The sequence below is a fragment of the Megalopta genalis genome, chromosome 1 (genome assembly GCF_051020955.1).
Source record: "Megalopta genalis isolate 19385.01 chromosome 1, iyMegGena1_principal, whole genome shotgun sequence".
NCBI classification, from domain to species: domain Eukaryota; kingdom Metazoa; phylum Arthropoda; class Insecta; order Hymenoptera; family Halictidae; genus Megalopta; species Megalopta genalis.
In genome coordinates, this window is record NC_135013.1 from 27432695 (window position 1) to 27450456 (window position 17762).

General features: G+C 42.0%; 1 protein-coding gene across 9 annotated transcripts in view; it reads right to left on the minus strand.

Annotated features, from left to right (window-relative positions):
- The window catches only part of LOC117220960 (phosphatase and actin regulator 2), a 494597-nt gene that overhangs the window by 9242 nt on the left and 467593 nt on the right, over positions 1-17762 (minus strand). For 7 of the 9 annotated variants that reach the window (XM_033471505.2, XM_033471521.2, XM_033471540.2 and 4 more), the window contains 6 exons: positions 17076-17105; positions 12161-12306; positions 7673-7829; positions 3571-3626; positions 2644-2747; positions 2313-2485 (listed from right to left, as the gene is read on the minus strand). In XM_033471505.2, coding sequence (XP_033327396.2) covers positions 2313-2485; positions 2644-2747; positions 3571-3626; positions 7673-7829; positions 12161-12306; positions 17076-17105 — 666 coding nt within the window. Of the gene's footprint in view, positions 1-1764; positions 1823-2312; positions 2486-2643; positions 2748-3570; positions 3627-7672; positions 7830-12160; positions 12307-17075; positions 17106-17762 lie in introns of all 9 variants that reach the window. The other 2 variants (XM_033471490.2, XM_033471496.2) reach the window with 2 other exon arrangements.

Sequence of the window (17762 nt, forward strand, 5' to 3'; positions counted from 1 at the left end):
CATCGAAAGTTTCTAACGAAATTGTGCACCCTTGTCCGCGAGGTTTGCTTTAATTTATTGCGGAGATTTCGGAGTTGTGCGGTTGTTAATTAACACGTTCCGTGCCGAGCTTTTTTTACTCGAATCTTCACACTTTGATATTTTACTAAAACTTGATGTATTACGTGCAATTATTAATTCTCGTACACATAACAACGTAACAAAAACTTATCAACGCCCATTCTTGCGGTGGAAATTGATTCTTCGGTTCTAAATTTCTTGTAAACAATTTCTTCAGTTCACTAAGTAAACATGCAAGCGTGTACCATCGATGGTACACGTGGCACGGAACGTGTTAATTTAGCGAATAGTGATTGCTAGACCGCGGGTTTTATGCGATCGCGAGAAAAATGAATAACGTTATTTCCAATCTAGTATTGTTATTAAGAGAAGAAGGACATTTTCATAGAAACTATGTTTTCTATAAGTAAATGAGACAACTTTTATTTTGCATGAAGATCCGCGGTCTGTTAATTATGCTTGTAGAATAGCTCGTCGATGCGGTTTAGCAATTATAAGTCGTAGACATGTAAAATTAATAAGACACGTAAAATAGCACAAAGGGTTACGGTACAATTGGATCATCGTTGTCGCCGTTCGTCGAGAGGTGAAAATGACAGCAGCAGTCGCCGATCGACGTTCGAGGGTTCATGGTGCACGGGTGAACAGATTTCTAGTCATCGTGGGGCGTGTGACATTCATCGAGCGGAACAGATTTAACCCTTTGGGGACGGATCACGGACATCAGCATTAATACTGCTTTCGCTTGGACGGTATCCGAATGATTCTTTCGACGACTCGTTGTGTAAAAAAAAAGAGACAAAAAAAGAAAAGAAAAAGAACATTGTCCTGGGGCATGGGTGTACTGGTGAGATATAAATTTGTTTAACGTGACGGAACAGATAAAGGGTCGAGTAGAAAGTACGAGTAAGAAGAAGAAACGGACGAGAAGAATAGAAATATATAAAGAAGAGAATAGAAATAGAAAGTGTAATGCAGAAAGAAGATGCAAATGCAGAAACGAACGAACTCAGAATCGAAAAAAAACAACAACAGTGTTCGGGGCAGAAACTACCAAAAAGAGTAAACGTATGTTTTTATTTCATAGTCGAATTTCAACGAACGTGATTTCATAGTTGCGAATAGAACAACGTTGCGGTTTCTCGTGACGCGCAACGGATTGAAAGAAACGTGCCGCGGGTCTAAGTTTAACGACGCGGCTGCAGACACAACAAAAAGAAAATTTTGTTTATCCACTGGAACACACGTTTACGCGAGTTTGTTCACGAGCGCAATGGTACGCGTTTTCGTGCACGAATTCCCGAGAAAGATCGTGCGGAAGAACGTCGTTCACGGGAGGGACGGGGGCGAGTATGTACAATAAACGTGTGTGGGCGCGTGTATCCGTGTGTGTATGCGTGTATGTGTCTATGTGATAAAGAAGAAAGTTCGTAGAAATAACAAAGAGTTGTATTATAGATTCACGTTACATTTATGTTTGGGTGCGGCGGGTGAGCCAGCTAAACGCCTACGTTCGTGGTGTCTATCGACTACTTCCGGTCGGCAGGTGTGTCTGTGGCGGAGGGGGTGAGGATCGGGGGTGGTTCCCGAGGGGAGGCTACGTGTAACTCGGTCAGTAAAACGAACGAGAAAGAAGCGAAGAAACGTTCTTCTAATCGACAATTTATGCCGGGGAGACTGGAATCTTAGTTGTCATTGCGATACCTGCAGACGGAAACCATGTCTTCGTATCGGTGTTCGCATGACACCGATTCATAGAAAACTGTAACATGTAATTCACGCAATCAAATCAATTTCTGAATAACGTCGCTCTGTGTAACAAAAGTGTAGCAAAGAAAATCGTTCGACTAAATCTTTCTCTCTTCCTCTCTCTCTCTCTCTCTCTCTCTCTTTCTCTCTTTCTTGGGCAAAGTAGCGTTCCTCTGTGCGACATCAGACAATTTAGCAACTTTCGGTTCCGTCCGCAGAGGGTTAATTAATCGACTGAAAGTCCTTTCGACTTTAAATCGCGACTTCGTTAACGATCAAAGAAATCACTTGAACTGTTAATTATCGCTGTTATGACGTTATGTTTGTTTCTCTGGTAAAAGAAGATCGGGCAATTTAAAATTAAGAGGGACACTAAAGTCTCTCGGCCTTGGTAAGATTCTAAAGAGATTATTATTGTCCATTGAGTCGGTTCGATCGGAATCAACGATCTGAGCTTCAGACGAGAAGAATGATTAACTTTGAGAATCAGTTCGTGCACGCACCTAGTGAGGTGTCGGCTGTCTTCATGAACGGCCATCTCCGAGCTCTTAAACTCGTTCAGCTCCTTCCTAATGGCTGCCTTGTCCTTAGGTGTCAACCGCGTCCATGGTTTGTCGGCCCTTCTGTCGTAGTCGTGGGCCTGCGTGACTTCGATGTAATCGTTGAACCTGATGATCTGTTCAATGAACCAAAGTTTCATCTCTCTCTGTCTTCGAAACAATTCGAGAAGTCGATACTAGAGGTTCTAACTTCGATAAAGGACTTATTTCTGACTCGATAATGATCCCGTACCGTAGACTTCTCTATTTCCGAATGGCAGGGTGTTCAAGTTACCTTCTTTTCCTTGAGCTCTTCGACGGTCGGTCGAAAGCTGAGCTTCCGGAGCAGGTACCGCTTCTTCTCCTCCTTCTGTTTCTTCTCCTCGGCGGGACTTTGTTCTGCAAACGTGTCGCGGTTTATTTGAATCATTGCTATTCTGATTACGCGGCGGGTTTTCTTTTGTCTCCCAGAAGCCAGACTGATTCGCTCATTTCGCGTTTGATCTTGCGAAACTCGGATTTCTGACCGACGGCACAAATCAAAGAATGGCGCTGATTACGTTACAAGTCGACTGTATTGCTTCGTTCCGAACGAACGACGAATGTCGCGAATCATTCGTTTCGTCTCGTCTAGTGCGATGCTAAAAGTAACCAAAGAAATCGGATCTTCTGACATAATCCATCAATTATTTCTTTTCAATAAAATTCACGGAATTTCGAAGAATCAAAGAAAAGTACAGCAAACGTCATACTTTATTATCCGCGTCTCGAATTTTGTCTTTCATCGTTAAAAAATATTTGACCGTTCGTTTTTCATGAAAAAGGTGCGAATAATATTACGATCTTTTATGCAAGCAAATTGATAACGTTCACATTCGTTTGTTAAGAATTTTAGTAATTTCTAAGTTCAACAACGCAGTTCGATAACCCGTTTATTCAGAGATAACAATCACGAGGCAATAAACTGTAGCGTCCTACATTCTCTCCCTTTCCAGAGCGAAACTCGCAAACACTACGGCGAGAGACGCGGTATTTTCCAAGCGGAAAGTACACTTCATGCTTAATGCGTATCGAGACGTTCATGGAAAAGCTAATGTTTCCTTGATCGTCGTCATTTCTTTCGTTTCCCGGCTTTTGTCTCGCGGGCTAATCAGTCTGTTTCTCGAGAGGATCGTGCACGGAGAGAGACGGATCCGGTCCGATCGAAGGAGGAGGAGCTTACTTTTCAAGATATTCCGCTCTTCCAGTTCCTCCTGGGTTGGTCGCATGCTCAGCCGCCTGCAATGACAATGTCGCGAGAATCAGTGCAAGTCTATCGGCGTTAATCCGCTTTTCTCGGGCGGCGAGGGTTTCGAACGGTCAAGGAAGTTTGCCCGATATCCGCGCGGAGGCGAACACAAGTCGATAACGATGGTAACTGTTAGTCCCATGATTACCCATACCCTACAAGCTGAGTCACTTTAACTCTGTTGTCGAACATCCCGAGTATAATTTTTCAATCTTAATCTCCTTTGTCCTTAATCTGGGGCTTCTCAGGATCGAAGAACGCGCGAAAGACGATCTCACGCGATATAAACAAGCAGTCGCTGCGAATCTAGACAGCAGCAAAATGATCCGTGCTTCGCAACCGAACAACTCCCTAATGGCAAGAATTCGCTTTTAACCCTTTCGCTACGGGCGGATTCTCCGTCGCGGTACTTCTGCTGAACAGAGCGCTGCGACATCACTGCACGCTACGCGACGCCGATCGTCAGCGGAAGTCGGTACTCCGCGGCGGTCGGCGGAGAACCTAAGCTGTTTGAATTGAATGAATTTTTCGAACGAAAAAGTTTTTCTCCAAAGGGTATTTATAAATAAAGGGTATTCCAGGGTATTTTATAACGTCTTAGCATGCGCTCTTTAATTTACAGTATGAGAGGAAATAAAACATTATGCAATATAATGCATCTTATGGAAAGCCACTATAGTGGTCCGTAGTACCTCAGTGGCACCAAATGGAAAGCCACTATAGTGGTCCGTAGTACCTAAGTGGCACCAAATGGAAAGCCACTATAGTGGTCCGTAGTACCTAAGTGGCACCAAATGGAAAGCCACTATAGTGGTCCGTAGTACCTAAGTGGCACCAAATGGAAAGCCACTATAGTGGTCCGTAGTACCTAAGTGGCACCAAATGGAAAGCCACTATAGTGGTCCGTAGTACCTCAGTGGCACCAAATGGAAAGCCACTAAAGTGGTCCGTAGTACCTCAGTGGCACCAAATGGAAAGCCACTATAGTGGTCCGTAGTACCTCAGTGGCACCATATGGAAAGCCACTACAGTGGTCCGTAGTAGCGAAAGGGTTAAGTAGAAACGTTTCATCCTGAATACACGTTTTAGCAACTTTTTTTTAACCAATTAGCTGCTTTCGACGAGTACGCTCGTCGTAACACGGAATTTAACCATTTCTTCGCGATTAGTATACTCGGATAACTGGTCAAGGAGGACGTATACTTTAATATTCTTGATTGAAATATGTATATAAAAGTCGTAAAAGTTGTATTTTACACATCGAGTGCTGTCTCACATGGACAACACCAATTTTTAACTAGGTTTTGAAATTCATTTTCATCGTAATATATTGAATAAACCGAATTTGACTAGAATTCGTGGAATGTGACAGAGTTAAACTAATACTTCCAATGGTAAATTTCAACTTCTCAGTTTCGGTTTCATTAATTAAATGACTTCCATATTGCGAGAATTTTTCGGGTTGATATTCAACGCGTTGAATCAGATGCGAAGAAAATCAAACATGTATATGTTAGTATAATTAATTAATAGTATAATACTGTATAGTATAATTACAATTACAGATTAAAACAGCTAGTCATTTAGTTATCAGTTATTTATATAGATCAATTTTTTAAGAAAATCAATCATATACAGTATAATTACAATAACTACAGATTGCAACAGCTAATCATTTAGTTATCAGTGATTTATATAGATCAATTTTTTAAGAACATCAAACATATACAGTATAATTACAATAACTACAGATTGCAACAGCTAATCATTTAGTTATCAGTGATTTATATAGATCAATTTTTTAAGAACATCAAACATATACAGTATAATTACAATAACTACAGATTGCAACAGCTAATCGTTTAGTTATCAGTGATTTATATAGCTCGAATTATTTATATATATGCTATATATTATTTATATAGCACAGCTCGAAAATCTATGCGAGATACAATCGATACGATCCGAATTAGATCTAGCCGTTGCGGCCATGAGAAACCGTCGAAATCGTTCAGGAGTTAGAGATTGAAAAATAAAAACGTTAAAACAGATCATTTCCGAGCGATCAGGGATTTCCAAACGAGATAAACGAGAGAGACGTCTCAAGGTGACAGCGGAGGCGGGCCCCGTTTCCACGGCGAAACAGATTCTCGGCGCGGCTTCCTAATTTTAGAAATCGCAACCGCGTCCCGCAATTCGCGCAATGGTAATTCGCCAGCCGGCAATCGATATCTCGAGCAGTTCAGGCTCGCTTTTCTATGGGCGCCGCGCTATTCACGGCCGCGAGAGATACGCGGGGATTCCGCGTGCGTTTGAATACGCGCGATCAATAGCCGGCTACGTTTGAATAATGCCGGCACGATTTAACTCTTTATCGTTATTTTTTCCCCGGCCTCTCTTTCGGGGATTTAATAAAACACCGCGATGCTGCCCTTAACTGTCCGCTTTTTTTAATTTTTTTGTTTTTCACGTGGAAGGTCCCAGTTATTCGGCGGGAACGAATTTCGTGCGATCGCTATCCCGCTCGAGGGCCTTCACAAATTTATTCTCCCCCTCCCCTCCGACCCCGACGAACATTTCTTAAACACGCCAGGAATTCTGATGAAATCCCGGATTCGCCGAATTTCGAAACCGATATCGGATCCTTCGAATAACTCGAATTAATTGACTGCGAATTTTCGTGGGAAATTGTTAGAAAGGAATTCAGGAAAGAGTTGAATTGGAATGTGCTTTATTTTTTTTATCTAACGATTGCGACGATTTGGGGCTAACGTGACCGGTATCTGCTTGAATTGTTTAAACGTTTTTTTTGTTCAGCGTAGACGCGGAATCTACGGTCTGGACAAATGAAGCAATTTTAACCCTTTGCACTCGTGTGGCGACTCTTGAGGCGTCATACAAAATTATTGTACCACGTTTCAAAATAATTTCAACGTCATCGAATGTGTTTATATTTTTAAAAAAACTGTGCGAAGTGCAACTGTTCCTTGAGTCACAAGATTCACTGTCGTGTGCATGATATATAGTAAGTTATTTGAAATGGAAATGCTATAGGTCAGAGAAACTATCTTAGATTTCGAGTTGAAATAGCTTCGAGTGCGAAGGGTTAACCCTTTTAGAGCCCCACAACGATATATCGTTGTTGTCTACACTCGAGAAATTGATGGTTTCGTAATATTTCTAATGAATAATATTTCATTACTTCTCATTTCTTATTTCCTCTTCTGTATCAAATTTTGTAATTACCAGATTTGACAAGATTTTTGTACCTTTTTTCTGAAACTTCATCAAACTACTCAGGTTACATAGTATCCTTTTGATTGGCAATAAGAGAGTTAAACTAATATTTGTATGACTCGTTAAAGAATAATTGTTTATATTCTCCTTCATTTGTTTCAAACTCTGCATCCAGTTTAACCCTATGTACTCAAAGCCATTTTAACTATATTAATATATAATATAATATAATATAATATATATAATATAATATAATATATAATATAAATCTAAAATAATTTTTCTGTCTTATAGCATATCCTTTTTGTACGACAAAGTGCACTTTATGCATACGAAATTGAGTTTTGCGACCGATATAACAGTTACACTTTCCATTTATATTTCTAAATCTGAACTTTGGTAATATAAAAATGATCCAGGAACGTGATACAACGATTTCAGCGGCGCCTCAGAGTCGCCACACGAGTGCAAAAAGGGTTAAACACCGAAATTGCCAGAAAAATGCGCGCATCGAGATTCCTTGAGGAACGAATGAGAACCGGAGGATAGAGCTGACACGGGAAAAGAATGTTCGGAACAAGCTAAGCAGGAATGGGGTCCCATAGGACGCGAGCCTCGGAGGCTGTCAAACCCCGGATCCAATCTCGGTCGCCGTTAAGGATCAGCGTTTCGGGAATCTCGTTCTGTCCCTTTTGTTTAAGCCGAGAAACGCGGCCACCGCCGTCTCCTTTTCTTTTTCTCCTGGCGCGAGGCGAAGCACGGGAAAGAAAGCCGAGGAAAGAACGAAGAATCTTTTCACCTGATGAGCTTGGCACCAATTGCCTCCTTCGTTTCCTGCCTCTCATTGTCCGTCTGCAGCTGAAGGATGTTTCTGTTGATGAGCTCCTGCCTGTCGGGCCTGAGGGCGAGCTTCAGCGACAGCGACTCCTTGCGCGCAATCTTCGCTGCCAGCCGGTCTGCAATTTGAAAAACAATTAGCCCCCTAATTGCTTATGGCCGTTGCTGCTCGGCCGCGCGACCGGAACTGCCTCGCCTTCGACAACTTTTTCGCTGGCCGGACTTTTTACGGAGTTCCGATCGGACGGCCGACTTTTTCGTGCAGATATTTCTCGAGATTAATCGACGAAAAGGGGGGAGGGACTCGGTCGAAGATATTAAGTCTCTGTCTCCAACTTCTCTCGGGCCGTTGTTTCGCCGTGGAAACGCTGGGAAAGTCGCTTTCGAGCGGGAAATATTTATTTTACGGAATTAAAACTGATTGCTCGGGGATCCCGAAGGTCTGGACGGCTCCGGGAATAATTTATGCGACAGTTTGAGCTTCTTAATTTCACGCTATCTGTACCGAGACTGTTTTCATTTAATTTATGTTAATGACGTCCGAGGGAATTAGAGCGCCGTTTATAGCCGAAGACTCGAACTCGTAAACGTTTCGCTTCTGCTTCGACGTCGCTCGATCCTCGATCGATCGATCGATCGCGCACACTGCCACGAAATTGCCGATCCCCCGATATTCTGTTTGATCTGGACTCGTCCTTCTGACAAGAAATAATCAAAATCCCCGCGAATTTCATCGATTCGGATTGTCGTTCTCGCGCTGCTAGAGATGTTTGTCGCGTCGCTCGCTCGAGTCTCGTTTAAAAATGATGGAATCTCTTACTTAAGATCTGCTGAGCTCTCAGATAAAAATTGCAAAAACGATGCCCCTCCAGGGTTTTATCGAGCCGGCTGCGGTCTCTGATCGAGCAACACAATTTGACTAGAGGATCGCACACGTTAATGACTATTTTCCGCGCTTTCCTCAAATGCGAAGTCATCGTTGGCGAAACAGAGACGCGACTAGGCCGAGAAATATTATACAATCGTAATAGCGATCCCGAGAACGCAGCAGCACTAATTTGAGCAATTTACGGTTAGAGTGTTAGCGATGACAGGTGCTAACATGTTTGACGTTCGAGTGACGAAAGGAAATTTTTTCGGCGGATACCACTTATTTAGGCCAAACGCGGCGCGGTCGATGAGCGTGACGACCGGACAACAGATTTGATGCGTTTATACGAGAAACGAGTGAAATATGGAACAATGGAAACAGTTGAAGAATTTAATAACACTGTTTTATTGTTTCCAATTTGTTAGACCAATTGCCAGAGCAACGACATTTTTATTCGACCGTGGTTTATCGCAGACAATTTTTATTTTGCATAAAGATCCGCTGTCCAATCATGACACTCGAAAAATTCTCAAAAGCGGCTGGATATTCCGGAAAATATACAATTAAATTATCATTTTATTTTTAATTATTCCCGATGAAGTTGGATCTTCCAATGTCATCTAGTGATAAAAACTTTTGACGTAGCAAGAGCGAAAAGCTTCCCCGAGACAACCAGCCGATTTCACGTAGTCGGCTGAACGACTCGCAGAATTTGACTATACCGGGAACACGGAGCTCCGCTTGTATTAAATAAAACATACATGCGTAAAGTGCACAGACGGAATGATTAAACAGCGTTTGCGCGTGATGCAGTATTCATTTCTGTTAATATTATATTAACATTGCAACTGCCGTCAGAATTGCTGATGCCCAGGTCTTTAATATAGAATTACCGAATTTCATTTGACAATTTCTGATTTCACAACGTCGTTATTTAATTCCTGTTTTGCTCAGATATTTCGCCGACGATCGGACGGTAACTGTACACATACGACAGCAAATCTCATCGAAATCTTTCTCGTTAGAATCTTTTTACGCCAAAAGATCGTTATCATGTGCGACCACGTAAATTCCACGAAGCATGATCCCGATGATCTACCGTATCGTAAAACTTTATCAACAAGGAAATCGACTTGACAAAAATTCGTGCAACTTGCTAACAGCATACTGCGAACCTATGCAAAGTTTCGAATTAGTTGGTCACACCTGTTCGTCGAGAACAAATGGAATATCTTTCGCCGAGAAACAAGAAACCGGCACAAGTCGCAGAAAACATTACAGTTTCAATATTGGTGTTTTTTACGAGCACGATAGAGCCGGCCAGATACTTATAACGACAAATTGAACAGTGTCACGAACAGAGGTTGCGGACGTCCTCGCAGGTGGACATGTCGATGGATCGGTGGATCCTCGCTCGATCGCGGCGCACGGCGACTGGGCGCCACCACCGGTGCGCGCCGACATGCACGCGTCGAACCATCGACTGGTCGAACACTAAAGGCTATTATCGACGTGGCCACGCAATAATCTTTCGTCGAACCGTTTTATTCTATTTCGAGCGCGATTTACCGTCGACGAGTGAGGAGCAGCTGACGCTGCGGCGCAGCGGCGACGGCTCGGCTTTGTACGGTTCGATCGATGCGCAGGCGATCGACAGGGTCGACACGGTCCAGATCGACAGCATCGTGGCATCGTTCTTGTCGTCTTTCGAACGAAAAGTCACCTAATCCTCCGCGGACAGCTCCTCGCCGATCCTACGCCGCGAAAACTGCCTGGATCGTCCGCGGACGCGCTTCGAATTGCTCCGAGAATGTCTCCGCCGCCGTTCGAGCTTGATCCCTCGATCGCCGATAAACATCGGCGAGGATTCGAACGGAATCCGTGAACACTGTTACAGCACCGATGATTTCGTATGCGAGGAGAGTTCGAACGCCTCTCTCTCTCGTTCGGGTTTAGGGGTGGCTGCTGGCTGTTTTTTTCCCCGATTAGATCGAGGATAGCGCGTCGGATCGGGACGGTTCGCGGAAAACCGTGGCAAAACAACGGCCAGAGACACACTGAGCTACGCGCCAGCTATCTTCGGGGATTAATATAACCTTCGGGCCGTGTGCGTGATCGCGCGACCGTGTGCGTGACCGTGTGTATCGCGCGCGAGTATAATTAGTACGGGCCGCGAAAGCCGATTCTAAGGTCTTCGGCGAATCGGACGTGATTTGCCAAAGCCTACGCGGATCTGTCCCTTCGAATCTCGTCGAAATTGCTGCGGGATCCCCGTGCTGAATCGTGCGGAGCCGACGGCCGGATGCACTTGTCGTTTGTTATTCGATTACTTTCGTTCTCGGGTTAACACGTTCCGTGCCGAGCTTTTTTTACTCGAATCTTCACACTTTGATATTTTACTAAAACTTGATGTATTACGTGCGATTATTAATTCTCGTACACATAACAACGTAACAAAAACTTATCAACGCCCATTCTTGCGGTGGAAATTGATTCTTCGGTTCTAAATTTCTTGTAAACAATTTGTTCAGTTCACTAAGTAAACATGCAAGCGTGTACCATCGATGGTACACGTGGCACGGAACGTGTTAATAATTCTGTTTCGAAACGTTAAGTCTCGCGCAGGGGAATTATTAATTGGATGAAATTGGGAGATCGCGATTAGGGCCACCGAGAATTTTCTAATTTTTCAATACTTTTAATGAAATTACAAGACAACAGTGAACTTTGATAGAATGTTTATCAAGTAATAATGTTATTTAGTTTAGTTATAAAGAGTACGTAAGTTATGATTCGCCATAGTCGCTCATTTTTTAGAGAAATGTATAAAATCCGCTGTTTAACACTAAACCTACCGAACGCTAAAAGCGACTGACGCGTGTTGTTTTATAAGAATTACAAGACTGAATTTATTTAGACATGTTACCATGTTTATAATAATGTATGTTTGAATGAAGAAATTTATTCGATCATTTCCTACGAAAGTGGCTCTAGAATATACTAAAAATGTATAAATAAAAAATGTGGTGTACCGAGACCATTTTGACCGCCATGGTAGGTTTAGTGTTAATCAGCCGAATACGATCATTTTAAACTCGATCATGTTGATTTACACGCATTAGAATCGATAACAGCGATTTCCACATCGTGCACAGTGTGCTATCGAATTTAATATTAACGTTAATATGAATATTAACAATATTAACCCTTTGCACTCGAGGGCTCCGGAGCGGAGCCATTTAAAATTTGTCTTCAAACTCGAGGGCTCCGCTACGGAGACAATGCAAATAATTTATCAGTTTTTAACATAAGAACAAAAACAAATCGTAAAAATTAGTTATAGGATGTTTCGCTGTTGGTGACAAATGACGTTTGTATCCATAAACAATTAAAAAAATAATAACATACAACGATGACTTTTCTTTTAATGCTTATATCATGAACTTACATGTGAATATGACCTTTTCACTAAAATGGCTTCGAGTTGCTGGTAATATGACTCAAAAAAAACTTCGAGTGCAAAGGGTTAATATCGGAGCAAAGGGGTTCACGTTAAAGGCTCTAGACACGGATACTCACTCTTCTCGTCTTCGTACTCTTCCCTGTAAAGTACCTGTCCATCGCCAGGGTCCCCGTCGACGTCCTCCCTTATCACGTACGGCCTCGCGTTCTCCTTGTTCTCCAAAGTGCACGGCAGGGTGAGGCCAAATCTGACCGGTCGACTACTGAAATGATCGTCGAAGAAAAACGTCAGACGCTCGCTCTTTGTCTGCGTGATAGTTGGATCGATGGGAGAATCGATACAGAGGACGTTCCACTATTTTTCGAAGGACACCCCTTCCCCTACCCATGGCGAAACAAATGCCAGAAAAATAGCTCCGATATCGTTCCAGGAAATTTTGAAATGAAACATCTTGCATCAACCATCTCATATTAACCCTAGAAAGATAACCATATGACAACGTACGTAAAAGATAACCATACGCTTCAGAGGCGCATGCTTTTCTAAGGCGTCAATTTTATACTAACAATGGATATTTATTTAAGTTAATCTAGTCATTTTAAAGGTTTGGCATTATTGTCAAAATAAAATGCATTTATATTATATTTTTTTATATTTTAAGTAATTTTAAACTTAAATCACTAGACCTCTATGAAAAATTAACAAAAATCAACAGTCTTCGCAGGCGCCTCTGCGACGTAGGTTATCTTTCTCGGGTTAAAATTACAAATTATATTACATTATTAGTGTTAAAATTGACAAGTGTTGACAACGATAATAATTAACATTCCTTATTAGTACTGTATTTGTTGTGTACGATGATCATTGGACTTCAGGCAAAAAGGACTTCGTTGTAATTTCTGCAGAGAATTGTTTCAACCTTGAAATCTCTCGTCAAAGAGTGAAGCATATATCCAAATTCATTCGATCGATGATCAAATAACGAAGCAGTGAATTTATTAACAATGAATAATCGAATAATAAATAATTTCGATCGTAATTGAGAAATATGTGCAGCTTCTAGAAGCTGTTTTGAAATACCCTGGAATTTCCTTGGAAATTCTTGAAAATTTTTGAATTTCCTTGTATCAAGTAATTTCGAGACCAAACAAAATGGTGGATCAAAATCAGATACAAAGAGACTCGATACAAAAATTGTGTAACACGAAATCGGCAGTCCAATAATCAGTTTCCCGCGAAGCCTACAATTTAAACAAATTCCGAAATGATCATATTCCACTGAACAGAGTAGACTGGACGGTTTAGAGGGTACAAGAGGGTGGCGAAGGGGTTAGTTACCCCCGACTCGATTCTCCAGGTCGATCCAACCGCAGCCAGTCGGCGCTACGCGAACCAATGTTCTACTCTACGACGTTTCAAGTACGAGATGCATATGGAGGGGATGAAACAACGCCAGTGACAAAGAGAGAGAGAGAGAGAGAGAGAGAGAGAAGAGAGAGAGGGGGTGGGGGGATGGAGAATGCACGGTGTGACGTTGATGAAGATAACAGAAGCAACTTGCGGGGCTCTGAAACGGACTCCGACGTCGTTCCGAATTGGGTTATCAACGACGTCGACGCAGATAACTGTTCCCTTCGCGACGTGAAGCCTCTTCCCTCCCCTCTATACCCCTCTTTTTTTTATCTCATTTCACCCCCGTGTTCACAATTTGTCGGGGGATCGCTTTGATAATACGTGCCGCGGAAAAAGAAACCGTTTCCGTTTCCCCTTGTTCGCTCCAATTTCCGTTTCCGCGTGCGGAAAATTAAAACCAACGTTAAGCGGACCCTTCCAGGTGCTATGGGTGAGTTACGGGGGCTGGATTAGCGTACAACAAGGGTAGACAACGGGCAAACTTTGTCGTCCTGCGGATGGAGAAGAGAAATAAAACGAACGGATTGAATTTCGCGGAATAAATACGACGGAAACGTGAGAGATGTAGGATGAAATCCCTACAATGTAGGGTGAAATCCTGTAACCTTGACGTAACCTAGTAGATAGACAAATTGAAATTTAATTGATAATTATAAAAAAGACTAGATCTTTAATCTATATTCTTTTGATTTTATTTGAAAGAAAAAACATTTTCTAGTCGATAAAATATTTAATTTAATGAAAATGGATCTTTTCCGGCGTGATTTTTGTTCCGGAGAGTTCGTTTTTTGGTTATTTAATAAGTACCTAATCGGCACTGCTTAACGTACATGTTATTTTTTTCATGTAAAAGAAGTCAATTTTCACATAAAAAAGCACGTAACATGTAATTTGATTAGTAAATGACAATGTTTCCGTAGCTAAGTATAGCTAAGTATATGGCCGATACAAAAGAAAGTTATAAAACCTAGAAAAACAACTGTCCATTTATTGAGCAGTTTATCCTAGAACGCGCAAAGTTTGCCGATCGTGAAACTCCTTGCAGATCGGTGACAGGTGAACAATTTGATTAAGGGAGAATATCGGAGGATGAAGGTGTCTTCGATAAATCTCTCGTTTCTCGTACTGTCTCTAGAATATTAAGGGTTGAAACACACAAAAGCGATTATCACAAACCGTAAAAGACCAAGACACAATAATAAACAACAATATGTGTATATATATAGATATATAAATATATATGTATGCAGGGTGTCCCAAAATTATGGTACTTTCGAGAATTGAAAGGTTCCTGAGGACATTTGAAGTAACTTTTTCCTTTACAAAAATTCTCTTCGAGGCTTCGTTTACGAGTTATTAGCGAAAAATCTCGACCAATAAGACGCGAGTTCAGCTGGCGCGAGGCGACTGAGCCAATGGACGGTACTGGGCGCTCCGTCCGCCCGTTGGCTCGGCCGCCACGCGCCCACTGATCTCGCCCTCTCATTGGTCAACGTTTTTCGCTAATAACTCGCAAACGAAGCCGCGGCTTGCATTTCCGCTAAGGAAAAAGTTACTTCAAACGACCTCAGGAATCCCTCACTTCCCGAAAATACCATATTTTTGGGACGCCCTGTATAATAACAGTACAATAGGGCTTACGAGTACAGTAAATCCGCCCTAATTGACGCTTAGACTGTACACAAAAATAGACAACTTCGGCAGAAAAGATACGATCATTTGAGCCTTGCAGTTCGATTGTCAACAACTATAAAAACGTGCCGCAACGCTCGGATAATCGCATCTGGTATTCCCAAATTGTCCACTTTTGTGCACAATCTGAGCGTCGATTAGGGCGAACTTACCGTATTGCGATAACGGAAAGTTGGTACCAAAACACCTCGTGCAGAAATGTACAAGTGAGATTATTAGAATAATCTGAGTGTTTCACAGTCTCGCATTCCGTGGAAGAGAAACTCGTAACCAAAGCGCTCGCTCCGTTTCGATCCGCGCCGCGCGACCGAGCGCGGACCAAGTGACAGGGAAGAGAAAAATAGTATGCGCCAGGATCGTCGAGCCGACGTTCCCCGGGTGACGAAGCCAGCTTCGCCCGCGAAGCTCGTTTCGTCGCCAGCCGTGGCGAGGGCTCGGAGAAACCTCGTTTTCGTCGATCGATGGTTCGAGGCTCTCACGCGTGAAAGATCAATGGCACGTGTGAAGCGTAGGCGACAGTATACAATGGGTTTCCCTACGGTTTTCTCATGCTTAAGGGCGCAAGTTTACCATGCTCACGGCGCTCGTCACGCTGGCACACAGAGAGAGAAAATAGAAAACGGGATTCCGGCGACTGCCGATGATGGATTAGCGGTCGATTCGGGCATGCTCGGACCAATTCGGGAAGCTGATACCGTCGATAACAATTGGTACGATGAATTGTTTCGAGAATAAAAATCGTTCACACCGTCGCAAAAAAGCGAGGCACCTGAGAAGATTCGGCATCGACTCGGCTGGACTTGCGTTTGATTCGAGTTCGACAGATCTTTTTTTATAAAACACTCTGCAGTCGTGTTTCACATTAAAATTTAAAGCAAGTATCATTCGATAAAAGTGCGATGTTTTGTGTGATTGTTGAAAGAATAAAGAAGCTACTTCTGTATACGAGTGTTATCCGTTGTTTTCATACTGTCAGCCGGTTATGTCAGTAGCGTTTATCGTTTAAAATGGCACTAATTTAATAAATGTTAATGTTAATAAGAAATTTTGTTAATAAATGTTAATTTTAATAAATGTTACATACACGTGTGACGATAATCTGCGACGTGCAAGAAATATTCGAACAGTAATTTGTATCTAAACGATCTCCACGCACCGTTGACAAAAAGACGTCACAGTACAATAAATTCTCCCTAATTCGCGCTCAGATTGTGCACAAAAATGGACAATTTCAGAAGAGCAATGATCGTATCTTCTCCTCTCAAATTGTCCATTCCACAATCTGAACGCGAATTAGAGAGAATTTACCGACATTCGCAACGCTGGAACGAACTTGCCGATTTCCCTCGTATCCTATTCCAAAGAAAATGAATAAAGATCGACTGCCAAAAGTCGGGGGAAAGGTAACAAATTTCAACGGTTGTTTGCCGCTGAAAGACAATCGTGCGAGTTTCTGCAGCTGCCGTCGATCCACCGCGTACGGGACCGTCCGCTGTCGCTGTACAACATCGAATCTCGAGCAACTTGAAATTATAGTAAAAGTTTGGAATTTCTCCTGAGAACAAGCCGGGCTTCCCGGTAAGTTCGAGCGTTCCTCGAAATGATTCGAACTTTTCGCGATAGTAAGTTGGAGCATGTCCGAGCACGATTGGCCGCTGATCCATCGGTATGGTAACAGGATGGAGAATGATAGGGATGGGAGAGACAGAGAGACTAAAGAGCATTGTCTCGTTCTCTGCGATCAACCGCCGTGGATAAAGACAAATATTTATACAAATATATAAATATGTATATAGAGATATATATATATATAGATAATATGCATTGTGTATATATGCACGTATGCGTGTATATATACATGTATAGTTAATACACGTGTACCGTGTATCGGTTCGTGCATGCTTAGTTAGACCAATGCCCAATTACCATATTCGCATCCTAGGCCTCAACGGCCTTCTGTGGTTAAGCATAAGAAAAATACGACACTTTACTCGTGACTGATACATGATACGTGATGATAGTAAATACAGGATTTACGCGAAGCATCGTTCTCGATCCCTTCGATATCCGATCCGGATCGATCAGTCCCGTTTCCGTCATTGCAATCAACGAATAATGCCTTAGAAGAATCAATTGTTTTCCCTCGCGAATAGAAGCATTTTATTCGCGAATCGATTACTCGCGAATGTGCTATTCGCAAATAAATGATTCGCGAAGGAATCATTCTGCAAACGAATAATTTATTTATTATATTAATATATATATATATTAATATATATTATTGTATATAAATATATATAATATATAATATATATATATTAATATATATTATTATTATTTATTATAATTTATTTTAATTTTAAAAACATTCTCGAATAATTTATTCACGAATAAGCAACTTGTTCGCGAGAAGAATGATTCCATTACGATCTCTAAAACGTATTATTCCAAACGATCATTTCTAAAATTACTATTTCTAAAGTTTATTATTCGCTCGAACAATCGTCTGGATAAAAAGTTATTCGAATAATGCCCGGACTCAGTCTGGCACATTGATCGAATAATTCGCAAATGATCGCGAATGCAGGTGAGTAGGAATGATCGAGCGGAACT